Raw genomic sequence first — 14,935 nt, 5'->3', positions numbered from 1 at the left:
TATACAATGCTATACATAAAGTCCATGCTTTTTCTACCAAATCCTGAAGAAATATCTAGAAAGTCTGCACCTTCCCTGAAACTCTTTCCTTGTACAATATAGAGAAGACTTAATGGTTGCATCCAAAGCTACAGAGAATTGTAAGCTTGACACAAATGTATGCTGAACCCTCTCACAGAATATGGCCATAAGGTATCCCTTCCAAAGTTGCAGTATTGTCAGACAAAATGTTGCTTAATTGGGTCACAAAATTGAGGAAGGAATGCAAAAAATATCTTTAGCATGCATTTATGCAATTCAGAGAATTAATCAATCAATGATCCAAAAGGAATTGAAGATGTTTTTGGTAATGGTTGGCTACAGTTGTCAGTGGATTCCAAACTTTTCCCTGATTACAAATCCTTTACAAAGGTTTACTTACAGTGATGTAAGTGAACTGGTACCATTTATTGATGAGTACATTAATGCCTTCCTGGAGCTCAGACATAGGCTCTGTACTACACCTGCTCTAAGAATGCCTAACTACAGTAAAGACTTTCAATTATTTTCTGTCATGATAGAGAAGAGTCCTGCCTTGCATTGTTAACTCAGCAGCATGAAGGAACAAAAAGCTCATTGGCTTACTTTTTATTATCCCTGGGTGGAGTTTTAATTCAGCAGGTGGAATCGGAGGAAATAGGTAATTAAAATTCACTGCAGGGCATACCCTTCAGCCCCCCTAAATACTCTGCAGTGAAGCATGAGGGAACTATGCTCTCTATGTTTAAAAAACACGGCAGATTAAGTTTTGATCTGCAGTGGTTTTCAAACATAAAAGGACCACTCTTGCTTCTAGCCCTGTAAAAAAAATCACTGCACAGGCGTGCCTACCCCTCGGGCTCTTACATACTCTGCAGTGATTACTGCAGAGTGTGTAAGGGAGCCGAGGGCTATGCACTGCAGAGTTATATGCAGTAGTTTTGAAAGTTTAAAAACCACTGTGCATACCATTTGGTAGCAGCACCTTTACATTCTCTCTAGTAATCACTGCAGAGTACGTAAGGGCGCTGAGTGGTATTTGGCTGCACTATTATGTTAGTGATAAATACACCCTCATATAAATTTTTTTGAGCGAGGGTGCAGTTTGCACTAAGAAAATAGCACCTAATGCCCACTCTGTTCCGTCATGTAATTCACGGAATCTCACAGAGTTTTAATGTAATCTGATGATTTCTGTGGAATCAAAGTCCTTTAATTTCACCCATTTTATCTACATTATATCTAATAGCTGCAGAGCTTCCTAGCTGTTTAAAGACCACTGCTACAGTTCTATTTCCATACAGCGAAGTGAAGGAATTGTGATGAGTTACACACTTGTTGTATTGGTCCCTCATTCAGTTGAGATTATGCATACTCAAATTCAGGACATGAAAAATAGCTGATTAACAAAGTATGAATAGGGGGCTCTTGCTGGTGACAATACCTCTATTAGATAATGTAACACATTGAATCCTGCTACTCTTTTGCTTGTGCTTTGTGTGAGTTCTTATGAGGAAGACAGTGATTTAGACCATGACTGTTTAAATGTGACAGCAGTGTGTGCCAAGTCAAGAACCGATATTCAATATGTGCTATTGGAATTTTCTGATTTTATTTTATTTTAAGATGTTTCTGGCCTGGGAGATTATCAAGGAATACTGACAGCGGCATACGCAATATGCACAATAGGTTACAATATCGAAACATAATTGTGTATTCTAGCCACAGGACAAGTTGCAGAGTGATTGCTCTTATAAGGGCCTGTTGCGTGGCCCATGGATTGAGTGTCACAATTTACACAGATAGCCAATTTGGTTTTGGAGTGGACCATGATTTTTCACCGCTGTAGTTACAGACGGGTTTCTTCTGGTAGCCCCATCAGAAAGGGGTAAATCATTTTAGACGATTAATGCATTGCAGTTGCTCAAGGAAGTTGCTGTTTTAAATTATGAAACACATAAATGTGGAAATTACACAGTTACTCTTGGTAAAAGATTTGTTGATGAAGCTGCAAAATACTATGCTCATATGTCCAGTACATTAGAACCACCCAAAGAATGTAGCTCGGCAAAAGAGGGTGTAAATTGTTTCTCTTCATAGACAGTTCCGGCAATTGAGAAACTGAAAGTTTTGCAGAATGGTGTTGCTGTTGATGAGAAAGAGAAGTGGGTTGCAACAGGTTGTACCCTTGATCAGAATGCTGTGCTGAAATCACCCAATTATAGGCTTGTCATGCTGAACAACATTCTAACCCCCATGGTTAGGTGTTTTCATGGCCATACACATGTTGGACGTGATGCCATTGTAAACATGTTCAAAAAGTGCTGCTGGTAAAATCCACATTTTAGAACAGCTTCTGAAGACCTTTGCCAGCACTGTTACTTGCTAACAGTGAAATGTTGGTAAGAAAACTGCAGTGAATTTGAGTCATGTTGGACAGTTGTATGGCACCCTAACCTGCATGCAACTTGACTTTTTGGAAATGTCCAAATGCAATGGTTTGCATTATATTTCGATTGTTGTCTGTTTATTAACTAGGTGGGTAGGGGATATCCCAAGTGGCAGCTGGACCAAAGCTGAACTCTTGCTGAGGGGACTGGTCCCTAGATATGATTTGACGACTTCTTTAGAGTTAGATAGGTTCGGCCATTTTTAGAATGATTTGATGAAAACCCTGTGTACCACACTGAAAATAGGTCCATATTTTCACTGTAGTTATCGACTTGAAGCTTCTGAAACAGTTGGGAGAGTGAGTGGTTCTCTTAAACCAAAGCTTTAAAAAAAACATACAATCTGATGTCTTTGAAGTAGCCAGATGTATTATCAATAGCTACGATGGGCATTAGGTGTACTCCTAGTAAAGTGACATTGACGCTTGCATGAAATCTTCAAGGGGATGGTGATATGTGCTCCTGGTGTTTGTATGGCTGCTTTTGTAAACATCAACTTGTCTAATGTGGTTTGCTGTACCTCTCACCAAGTGAAGGCATCAAGTAAGGAGCTGTGCCATGATCTAGTTCCTGGGGTCTGGGTCATGGCAAAGAAGCATGTGAGAAAGAGTTGTCTTGATGCAAGGTGGCACAGACCCCACCAAGTGATCACTGTGACAAATATTGTTGTGCTTGCTACAGTGGACACATGTATCTCACACCAAAAAAGTTACATTTGGATTTGCTAGTTATAGGAGGAGAAAATAATATGCACAACAGAAAACTGAGCAAAATCAGTCAGCAAGCGAAGGTGCATGTTTCAAAATAACTCAGACCACCTCAAGTAGTCCCAGCTGAAGACTTACAAATTAACATGGTAACTGAAGAAGACACAGAAAGTGCGGCAGTTCACACAAATGAGTCTGCAGATAAAACTGTCTTCCAGATGATTGGCCAAAATGTGTGAGACAGAGGAAAAGAGTGTTGTCAGAGAGCCACAGCCTTGAAACAGTTGAAGAAGAGACAGAGCAACAGTTAAAGCGAGCAGAGACAAAATTGAGTGATGGTGAAGCAGTGGCAGCCACTCCCTTAGGGTAGAGGAGCATCAACCCTGCTGCTGCCAGCACCACCAAAAGGCTAAAAAATAAAATGATAATAAATTACATTTATTACCATTTTATTTTTTCCCTTTCCCCAGCTGAGCTGCATTTGGGGACAGGGCCACTGCTGCTGTCAGCAGGGAAGCGGAGCTCACTCCTCCAGTTTACACTGAACATGTCATTTTGGCCAGCTGTCAGGCGACGGCCAGTCTGACATGTGCAGTGTAAACCTCTCCGCTCAGCTGCCTACGACAGCTGAGCAGAGAGCAGACACAGACCCCCAATGCCTGCTGGAGCATTGAGGCAGCCCGCATTAACCAATCCTGATGCTGCTCTCATGCTGCTAATATTATCAGAAGCATGAGAGCATCATCTAGATTGGTGTGGAGACTTCAAGTGCCAAGTGGGAAGGGTATGCACAGACGTGGGTCCCGTGCTTGCTATGCCACCAGATTCAAGCTAGCCTGTCTGATGAAGGGTGATACCCTGAAACCGGTCCCGGGATGCTTGTTTCTGGTCCAGGGAAGACCTGGCCTGGCAGTTCGGGCTGAACTGTTCCCATGGGGAACAGGGTCAAGACTGATTTGAATATGGCTGAGTCTAAACTGGAATGGCATGGCAAGCAAAAAAAAAGCTGGTGGATTACACCCAGATCTGTGACTGGGGGTGAATGTTTGATGTGTTCTGCATTCCGTCCATCATCTGTTGTTTTTGCATTTGTCACCCCAAGTGGGAAGGTATGCCCAGACGTGGGTCCTGTGCTTGCTATGCCACCAGATTCAAGCTAGCCTGGCTGATGAAGGGTGATACTCTGAAAGCGATCCCAGGATGATTGTTTCTGGTCCAGGGAAGACCTGGCCTGGCAGTTCGGGCTGAACTGTTCCCATGGGGAACAGGGTCAAGACTGATTTGCATATGGCTGAGTCTAAACTGGAATGGCATGGCAAGCAAAAAAAAAGCTGGTGGATTACACCCAGATCTGTGACTGGGGGTGAATGTTTGATGTGTTCTGCATTCCGTCCATCATCTGTTGTTTTTGCATTTGTCTCCCCAAGTGGGAAGGTATGCCCAGACGTGGGTCCTGTGCTTGCTATGCCACCAGATTCAAGCTAGCCTGGCTGATGAAGGGTGATACTCTGAAAGCGATCCCAGGATGATTGTTTCTGGTCCAGGGAAGACCTGGCCTGGCAGTTCGGGCTGAACTGTTCCCATGGGGAACAGGGTCAAGACTGATTTGCATATGGCTGAGTCTAAACTGGAATGGCATGGCAAGCAAAAAAAAAGCTGGTGGATTACACCCAGATCTGTGACTGGGGGTGAATGTTTGATGTGTTCTGCATTCCGTCCATCATCTGTTGTTTTTGCATTTGTCTCCCCAAGTGGGAAGGTATGCCCAGACGTGGGTCCTGTGCTTGCTATGCCACCAGATTCAAGCTAGCCTGGCTGATGAAGGGTGATACTCTGAAAGCGATCCCAGGATGATTGTTTCTGGTCCAGGGAAGACCTGGCCTGGCAGTTCGGGCTGGACTGTTCCCATAGGGAACAGGGTCAAGACTGATTTGCATGTGGTTGGGTCTAAACTGGAATGGCATGGCAAGCAAAAAAACTGATGGATTAAACCCTAATCTGTGACTGGGGGTGAATGTTTTATGTGTTCTGCATTCCATCCATCATCTGTTGTTCTTGCAATTGCAGACCGCAGGAGCAGTGTAAACTGCTCAAACCCATCTTTGCCCCCACCATGTATGCCAGTCACCCCTAAGGAAGGCCTCATGAGATAACTACATGCATGCAATCTCACATACAGTAATGCTACAATGCTGTTGTAGCCTGAAATTAATATGAAAGGAGCAGCTTTGACATCACCCCTTTCCTTCTTAGTGTCAATAATGGCAACAGAAATGAAAAAAAAAAAAAAAAAGTAGCCCCTTCCCCCTCTCACTTCAGCATCCCAATTATGCAAACATTGAAACAGAAAAACGTAGTTGCCAGTATAAGCTGGTGAAACACAGTGAAAATACATGTGGTGTGTACCCTTATAGGGGCAGCCAGAGAATCATTAGCCCATCCTGTGGACAGGTGTGGCTGGAAGACCCGTGTGCTACCAGCTATGGAAGGACTATCTCCTTGGAACCCTTAAGCAGGCATCATGCAAAAAAGTACACAGGCACTTTGTGGTTATTGAGTGCATATCATCTTCTGTCAATGAAATGTGCTGCTCCGAAGCTGTTATATGCGCTGCTAGTTTATATAGTTTGGTGGTCAGGTTATCCATGCATACATTTAAAATGTCTATCTTGCCATCGATTGACTGAAGACTTTGTTGCATGGCAAAGAGCGTAGTTTCAAGAGTCGCCGTGCTATGATTTGGTGGGTCTATTTCTTGGTCTGTAGCTATAGCTTGAAGAGTCCTGATGGTGTTTTGCACCTCCTGTTTATTTTTCCTATTGGGATCAGCAGTAGTTGTACAAGTAGTGTAAGGGGCTCACTCTGGGATTTCCTCAGGGGACTGTGAGGCAGTAATTGTTGTAGTGTTTCAAAGTAGTGTCTCCTCCGCTCACCTCATGCTGGATCTCCGTTAGAATAGAGATTTAGGCATGCCATGGGGGTTATGTGTGTCCTAGGTGGCAAGAGTATCCCCTAGATGGTGGTATGTGGTGCTCAACCCAGTGCTGGATATATTTTCACAGTTCAGCAGATCTGACTATTTTGATATCCCAAGTATCAGATGCACGGCAGCCTGTGGTAGTTTATGGTGTTTTCTGGTCACCAATTATGGGCTGCAAGACAAGGACTATGATAATCCAGTGCTTTCACCCGCAGCATTTCCTTCAATGATTTAAGGTGCAGAGCAGCGCTCCAACACCACCCACATTCAGGAAAGAAAGGGAGGGGGCGAGGCATCAACCACAAGCCTGCAGGCTCATGGTGGTGTCTGTGGGCCCCAAGTGCCTGCTCTGTTGCCCTGAGTTGCGCTCTTGTGCAACGCCTCTTACCAGGGGCTCTGGGGCCTGATGACTGTTTCCAGCTGCTCCCATCGAACATCTCTGCCGCACACTACGGAAGGAATCTGTCAGTCTGGATGGCCTATCATTAGCGCAATATAGTCCTCGTCAGCCGCTGGTGTGCTTTAACTGCTTAGCAGGTTTTTGCACATTTGGGGCAGGTGGGTCGCAGCAGAACGCTCGGGTGAGAGGTGATGCCTCGCACCATCAGTAGGTGATTTGCGGCTTCACAGTTACTTCACCCGCTGGTGTCTTGGCTGGTGTCTCTGCTGCCTCATGGCTAGAGCTGGCCAATCAGAGCACAGCAGCAAAAACAATGCAGGGCTGAAATGGGCAACTTTTCAGGTAAAGTTTAAAACTCTTTACCTGAACAAGTTATATTAAATCCAACAACTGGGAATTGTGGGATTTATTACAACAATTAATTTGATACCAAATTCTTGGTATGCATCATTTAAGGAGACTTTAAAAATTAAAATAAAGTCTCCCCATTCTAGCCTAAGAAGGCCATTTACTACAATGAGGGAAAAACGAATTTGGCTGTTTTTACCTCACCAGGGCTTATAAAACTATTTTTATAAAGTCCCTGCTTATAGTTACATGGCACCCAGCCCTAGGGGCACATAGGGCACACCTTAGGGGTGACTTATATGTAAAAATAAGGTAGTTTAAGACGTTGGAACTACTTTTAATTCCAAAGTCGAATTTGCATATAACATTAATTTAAAAGCAGCCAGCAAGGCAGGCCTGCCTTTAAAATAACACTGGGCACCTCAGCAGTGCACCTATGGGTGCACTACCTATGCTGTGGTCCCTAAACCTACATGCCCTACCATATACTAGGGACTTATAGGTAGGTTAACTTAGCCAATTATAATTAGCCTAATTTGCATATTGATTTTACACAGAGCACAGGCCCTGGGACTGGTTAGCAGTACCCAGGGCACCATCAGAGTCAGGAAAACACCAGCAAAAAGTGGACAATGGGGGCAAAAAGTTAGGGGGACTCTGCAATCAGCCCTGTTTTCTCACATACAGTATCCCCTATGTTGTGCAGCATGGCTAAATAGTAAACAAAAATGATCTATGACACGTCCACCAATCCTATTTTGTAGATGCTTTTTTCTTTCTTTTATCGATTCTAGTTAGAACGAGAAGTAAAAAATAAAAAAAATAGCAGAAAAGTATTTTTTTGAGGTATGGGATGGGAAAAGAGCAATACAGGGTGGTTAAGCAATATGAAAGGCGAAGAGACAAAGGGATCAAAAGCAACTTGGAGGTAGTGGGTGGGAAAAGCAATACCAGTGGAGGGGTTGAACAACACAGGAGAGGGACTAAGGTGGAGTCCGTGAGGAAAGGAGAAGCAGATGGGCTGTTGAAGATAGCACAAGAGTGAGAACAATGTAGGGGAGAAGAATATGAGGGTGAGCACAACATGGAGGTGGCAAGGGAGAAGCTTACGGGCGAGAGAGCAACAGAGAACATGACAGCAGGGGAAAGCAGTGATAATAGAAACAGCTGGAAAAAACATGCACTCTCATGGAACTTGGCCAAAAAGAAAATGAAAATGGTGTTTCAAAAGTAAGCAGTGGAAGGATACATATACTTTGTCCATGTTGAAGAAGTGGGGCAAACATAAGAAGAGGAAATAAAGCCCATACATGTTTGCAAATAAAAAGCAAAGAAATAAGAGTGACAATAAAGCCAATGAAAACTGAGCAATGGCTGGGCTCCAAGCTCACTCTAAGCCAACAATAGGTCTTTTTGGCCATATCTTGTCCTGTCTGGCAAGACCTAAAAAGCAGAAACATTCATGCTGGGTGCCTGGAAACTAGAGCTTTGCAGAGAGTTTTTGTTGTATTGTGACCATATTGTACTCATCCCTTCAAGCTATTTTTGACCTGAAGAGTTTTGCCAGGAAAGTGGAGCTCCATCCAGCAAGAGGAGCCTCACTGGGGCTGGCAGTCATTGCACACATTGCTCTGCAACATCTGGGTGAGCTCAGCAAGGTTTGATTTTTCTTGACCTCTACTATGGCTTGTGCAGGTTTCTGGCATCACCATGCTCACCTCTGATCCCGCCATCCCCTGGTGATCTGTTCCTCTTTTATAGTGGGCTGTCTGGCATTACCTTGAGATGGGGAGTTTTTCCCAACTCGCAAACATCCTCCTCAGTCAATAAAAGAGCACAAAGCTTGAATGGCCACCATGAATGCATATTCATGCACAACAGGCATTTTTGATTTGTTCGACTTTGCTTGTGAGGCAATTCAACAAGCATTGGTTGCGACCATGGATACTCAAAGTACGGCCCGGGGGCCGCATGCGGCCCCCCTGACCTTTACATGTGGCTTCCTGGGCAACAGGAGTACAGGGCTGCTGTTCACTGGATTCAGCTCTAAAAATAAAAGATCTTAAATATTTTGTGGTTAATTGGTGGAAAAGAAGTAACTAGAGAGTCCTGAGCTTCACTTATGAAACAGGTTCATTTTTAAAGACATCTTGCAGGAAAAGTGTAAAAATATAACAGTTGCTTCAAAACTCAAAAAGTGTGCATGTTGAACCTTTCAACCTAACTATAAGTTATTATATCATTGCAATGAGAAGTATTAATTTACAAGTGATAGTTTTCAAACATGAATTCAGAAACATTAATTTTTATCCTACCCTGACAAATATGCCAATAGTGAATTAAAGAGGAAAGTATATCCTTCACTTCGCCTACTCATACCTAGCAGCCAAATCCCCCTAATTCCCTCGCTCGGCCGCCATTCCTCTGGCATCAATGCGGCCCTTGGGCACATCACAGACCAAACTTTTTGGCCCCTGTGAAAATGTTTGTGAGTACCCATGGGTTACACATTGTCATGCTCAAGGGAATTATCACATCTCATCGGCTGCCCTGGGATCCAATCAGCAGTGTGTATGTGGACCACCTCAGTGATGGACCACACTGTTAACCAGTGCCTAATCTAGGTTGCACAGCTCTATCTAGTAACCGAAAGGGGCATGTCTAAATAACCCTTTTTGCATTTGAATGTACATAAATGTATGTGTGTGTGTGTGTGTGTGTGTCTGTGTGGACATGAGTTCTGCTGTGTCACGACACTTGCCATAGACAAATGTTTATACTTGTTTGAGAGAGAACCACACTATTCACCAGAGAAGATACGTGTGTCTAACATTTGTTTCTTTAAATGACCAAGAGTGTCTTGCTGCAATGCTTCCTAAAAATCTTTTCAATCGAATAAACAATTTCTATGAAAGCTACAATTTCAAAGTGTTATTTAGTCAGTTTATCGACACATCTATATATGAGATGGTTTAACATTATAATGTTGATTTTACTGGAAAGCATAGGTGTCATAGATGCGACAGGCTCCAGGTTCACCACAGCGTGTAGTTTCCCATTTTAGACATGTGGTATCAATAAGTGCTCCGTAGTAAATAGGCGATGGAATTGAACCTGAAAACAAAAACAAGTGAATAATTATTATTTTTGATTAGTATGATTTTTTGTGTTGCATTATTTTTAGTTTATTTTTGATTTTATACTATATTAATTCGTTATTTTATTTCTTCAACCGTGAAAATCAACAAATGTAATAAATTGCCATATTAAGTAGAGATGTGACCTGGTTAATGTTAAAGTACTTTCACAAACCAAACAGGGCCAACTGTTTTTCAAGGAACTTTTAAAATGCATTTCTGATTGATTTTGTTTACGTCAACACTTACTTTGTACAGTCTTTCATATTGCATTCCTGCCATCTGTAGCTTTTTAAATAAACATAACCAAATGTAATAATCCTCAATTTACAGATCTCAGAAGGATGGGCGTTGTATCCTGTTTTGTCTGGGTTTTAAGTTGTGACTTTAAGATAACTGCAAATGTCAGCAACAAACATTAATTGAGTGGATTATCTTGATAGCTACAGTACCAGGTAAAGGATAACTGTTACACAGTCAATAAATGTGAAAGATACCACAGAAATAACAATAATAAAGCACCTACACAAAAATTCAAACACATAGTAAATTATTATTCTATGCAGAATTAGACATGACATAAGACATAAATGGTGGATACATAAATAGGTATGCTCAACTTTTGACAATACTAAAGTGTTACAAGTAAAAAAATAGTGGCAATGGGCTAATGAGCTTTTTAGGTAGTCCATGAATGAAAACGGAAAATTGCGGGTTTTAATCCCTCCCCAAGTGCCAGAAGTTAACAACATTTCGATCCCAAAAAGTCAAAGAGCCATCATGAGGACAAAAAACATATATTTAAGCAAACCATAGAATCTGAAAAAATAATATACAAAGGGCACCTTAGTTAGTATGAAAATTAAAGATAAAGAACAAAATTCAAAATAAGAAAGATGCTCCTTACATCTAATCATTCTATGAATGGGCTTGTTAAATTATGCCCTAAAACAATTCTGCCAACGAAAAGCCAGATAGGGAACAACCAATTATATCAGGTGTGGAGCGCAAGAGGATGCTAAGATTAGTAGCCATTCACCCGGTGAACAAAAGTTAACTGAATACATCACCCAAAAAATGTGAACAAACAAGAACCACCAGTGTTTGAAGAAGTGACCATGCATCCAGTGCAGAAAATGAATAATTTGCTAAAAACAACAAACTGTCATTATTTTTTTATCACAAATACAAGCTCAAAATAATAAATTAAAGTGAGTCATGGTAGAACCTATAACAAATATTCACCAAGTGAAAGAGTATTGCAACATTTAAAAGCTGCCACATACGCAGCTTTACAAGAAAACCCCAAAAGAAAAATTAATGCTGCCAAACAGAAAATGCACATATCTCCTAAAACGGAAAGGCGATTTAAAGTAAGGAAGTTAGTGTGCCACTCCACTTTACTGCGATCAAAAGACTGGTGTAAAAGGCCCTTTTCTCACCTGGTAGCTCCAGGCTATGCTACCCACTGTGTCCATTCCTAGAAGAAAATTGATGCAGAGACATGAAGCGCACACGCTGAGCTTCCCTAAGTAAAGGTGTTCAAAGTGGTGCTACCAGTAATGGACATAAACAAAATACAACTGCTTATAAAGTTGAAAGAGCCAAAACAAGATGCAGAGAAGCATCTTTTTCAAAGAGTTCATGCCCAAAGTTACCCAACCTAGCACTGCCTGTTCAAGCAGAAAATCCACTACAAAAAGTTACTTGATTTTCATTTCCCATCATAGTGATCTAATGAAACGTGCAGAACAAAAGAAAAAAAAGACAGTTCAAAAGGAAAAAAGTCCCAAGATTACATTATACATAATTCGTTATAATTATAAAAACAGAAACACCAAATATAGAGCATGAATTTGAACAGTCAATGTTCATGTTAAAATTACAATTTAAAACTGGCTTAGTATGACAACTTTTAAGACTTAAGCCCATTAGCAGTTACATAAACTTGCATTCCTGAGTTACATTGACTTTTTTTTACATATATGTTTTATTGTTTTTTTATGAGTGCTTAACTAATCACAACGCACAATGTATAGAGCAATGTATTCCACATCAGTTGCCTAAAACACTCCACCCATCTGAGGCATGCAGCTCTCTGTATGCTAAAAAATACACACTGCATTCCAGTCATGCAATATGCATTCCTGGTCCCTCAAATCTTACTATGTATTCTGGGGCATCCGCAGGCTTTATAGACACAAATAACTTTTGTATAGCTGACTTCCCCAGACCATGTGATAAAAGGTGCCTAGTTGTGTTTTTCATCCAGGCTTCCACCTAATCTTTTTCCGCTAGAGGGCCCATGTCCTGTTCCCATCATCCCTATAATGTGACCATGGCATCTGGGGTGTTGTTGATATTTCTTTGAGATGCCTTTGGCTTCCATCGCATAGACTGTAATATGGGCCTCAAGTGGGTTGAATCTTAGGACTATCTGAAGAGCCCTCTATGTTGTTCCAAGGATGGGCCCGAGTTGTAAGTGTCAATAAAATTGCCACCTGTGAATATTGTACACATTGACAAGGTGGTTGCCAGTGGGAGCCACCTGCACTCATTTTTGACCGGCACTTATTTTTCCTTATGAAATATTTTCCAAAAGCATGAGAGACAGAAACAAACAAAGAAAAAAGACGGAGGAAGAAAAAGACAGAGGAACCATCAAAAAGGGAGAAAGCAGGAACTTACAAGAGTGAGGTAAAGAGGCAGGGAGTTTCTTGTAGTGGATTAAAAAGGCATTAGGTGTATTTAAGACTCAGAAGCCTTGGCAGTATATGTGCTGACATTTAGTTGCACCAGTCGTGGGCTACTGAGCAAAGCTTTCAGCACAGCACTCTTTCGTCTACACATTAAGGACTGAGGGGGTCCTTCTGACCTTGGCGGTCCATGACCGCCATGGCGGAGTGCGGCGGAAGCACCGCCAACAAGCTGGCGGTGCTTCCTTGGCGATTCTGACCGCGGCGGTAAAGCCGCGGTCGGAAAAGGGGAGCCGGCGGTTTCCCGCCGGTTTCCCGCTGGCCCAGGGAACCCGCTATGGCGGCGCTGCTTGCAGCACCGCCATGGGGATTCCGACCCCCTTACCGCCAGCCTGTTTCTGGTGGTGTCCACCGCCGGAACCAGGATGGCGGGAACGGGTGCCGTGGGGCCCCTGGGGGCCCCTGCACTGCCCATGCCACAGGCATGGGCAGTGCAGGGGCCCCCTAACAGGGCCCCACAAAGATTTTCACTGTCTGCTTAGCAGACAGTGAAAATCGCAACGGGTGCCACTGCACCCGTCGCACCCCTGCAACTCCGCCGGCTCCATTCCGAGCCGGCTTCATTGTTGAAGGGGCTGTCCCGCTGGGCCGGCCGGCGGTCTTCTGGCGGTCGCCCGCCGGCCCAGCGGGAAAGCCGGAATGGCCGCCGCGGTCTTTTGACCGCGGAGCGGTCTTTCGGCGGGAACCGCTTGGCGGGCGGCGACCGCTGACCGCCGCGGTCAGAATGACCGCCTGAGTTTCTGGTTATCACAGAGAAATAAAAGCTACAAATTCACTAGACTGATGAATCCCAGTATGTCTCATGACGTCCTCAAAGTTAATGTGAATTACTGAAAATTAAACAGTTAAGGTTTTTGGCAGTACCTGTCTTATGTTATGTTATAATTTTTTAAAGTACAACTAATACCCTTAGGGGTTTCATTGCAAATATCTTTCTAAGGGAACTCAACTATGTCATCTGACAAAAATCAGGCCTGCGATCCAAGCTCTTGAGGCCAGAAACAAAAGACAAACTTTCTATATCTAGGCTTCGGATTTGTTACCTACAGGTTTTTTTTAAATCTTTGGGTTTTGATACTTGGACTTAACGTGTGAAATTTCAGTTGGCAAATGCTAAATGTATTTACACTTTATGTGTATCGCATATTTTCATGATGGTTCTTTCCTTCAATCGATTTTCTATATTACCGATCTTGCTTGATAACAAATGTGATGTATTAAAAAAATATATCTAAAAATACATACATATATACATAAAAAGAGAGGTTTCTGGCCAGGCCTCCTTATTGTTTGGACTGTTCTCCAATCATTTACATTTAGATTCCACTCACCATAGTATAAAGCATGGGGAAAGGAATCAATGCAGTTGAACTATTAGCTCTTTTCCACAGTAAGTGACAATCATATGTGCACATCTGCCTAAAAGGAAAAGAATTTCCGTTCCACCACTGGTTGGCAAGTATTTTATTTTACCAATAATTTTCTTCCCATTCTTTTTTTATTGTTGTTAGTCATTCTTGTATGTTTCATCTACGTTTTTAGGTTACAGTAATTCAAAACCAATGGCATCTTTTCATTGTCCGAATAAAAATCATGTTTCCCTGCAAAGTACATTTAAAAGTATGTACACATGACTGCAAAGAAGCATCTGTATAGTTCTGTTGCAATTATATCTGCTGGTTATTATTTTTTAAATGAAGAATTTTGTTGCCAGTGTTGGATGTGGCCCTTTCTTTAAGGCCACCCCCTGAACATTTTGGCTCACTCCCTCTGTTTCCTGAACCTATTTTTGTTGCCATTAGGACTCTGCACCCTTTACCACTGTTAACCAGTGCTAACGTTCTTGTGCTCTCTCCTTCAAACATGGTAATTTGCCTCACACAAAATTGGCACTTTTCATTTACATTTATGTCCCTATATCTCTAGCAGGTTGCGGGATGCTGAGCTGTCACTGTCCATACTTGAACTTCAAAGGCAGTGGCCAAGCTCACAAAAGGACTTCACACTAGCCTATTGTGCCCCAGGACACACTGGGACAGGGAGGCAGGAGATTCCAGACGCCTCTGTAGGGGAAAAACTGTAGAATTTTCTCCCACTTCAAAGTGGGTCAGGTATAAATATTGGACCCTAAGGCCCAAC

The 14,935-nt window shown here is 42.5% G+C and overlaps 1 protein-coding gene across 1 annotated transcript in view; it reads right to left on the bottom strand.

Annotated features, from left to right (window-relative positions):
• LOC138287752 (solute carrier organic anion transporter family member 1A2-like) overlaps positions 1 to 14,935 on the bottom strand; it is a 670,615-nt gene that overhangs the window by 17,818 nt on the left and 637,862 nt on the right. The window contains exon 14 of the mRNA XM_069228525.1: positions 9,900 to 10,017. Coding sequence (XP_069084626.1) covers positions 9,900 to 10,017 — 118 coding nt within the window. The remainder of the gene's footprint in view (positions 1 to 9,899; positions 10,018 to 14,935) is intronic.

This window comes from Pleurodeles waltl, chromosome 4_1, assembly GCF_031143425.1.
Source record: "Pleurodeles waltl isolate 20211129_DDA chromosome 4_1, aPleWal1.hap1.20221129, whole genome shotgun sequence".
Taxonomy (NCBI): Eukaryota; Metazoa; Chordata; class Amphibia; order Caudata; family Salamandridae; genus Pleurodeles; species Pleurodeles waltl.
This window is presented reverse-complemented; position numbering and strand designations above follow the sequence as displayed.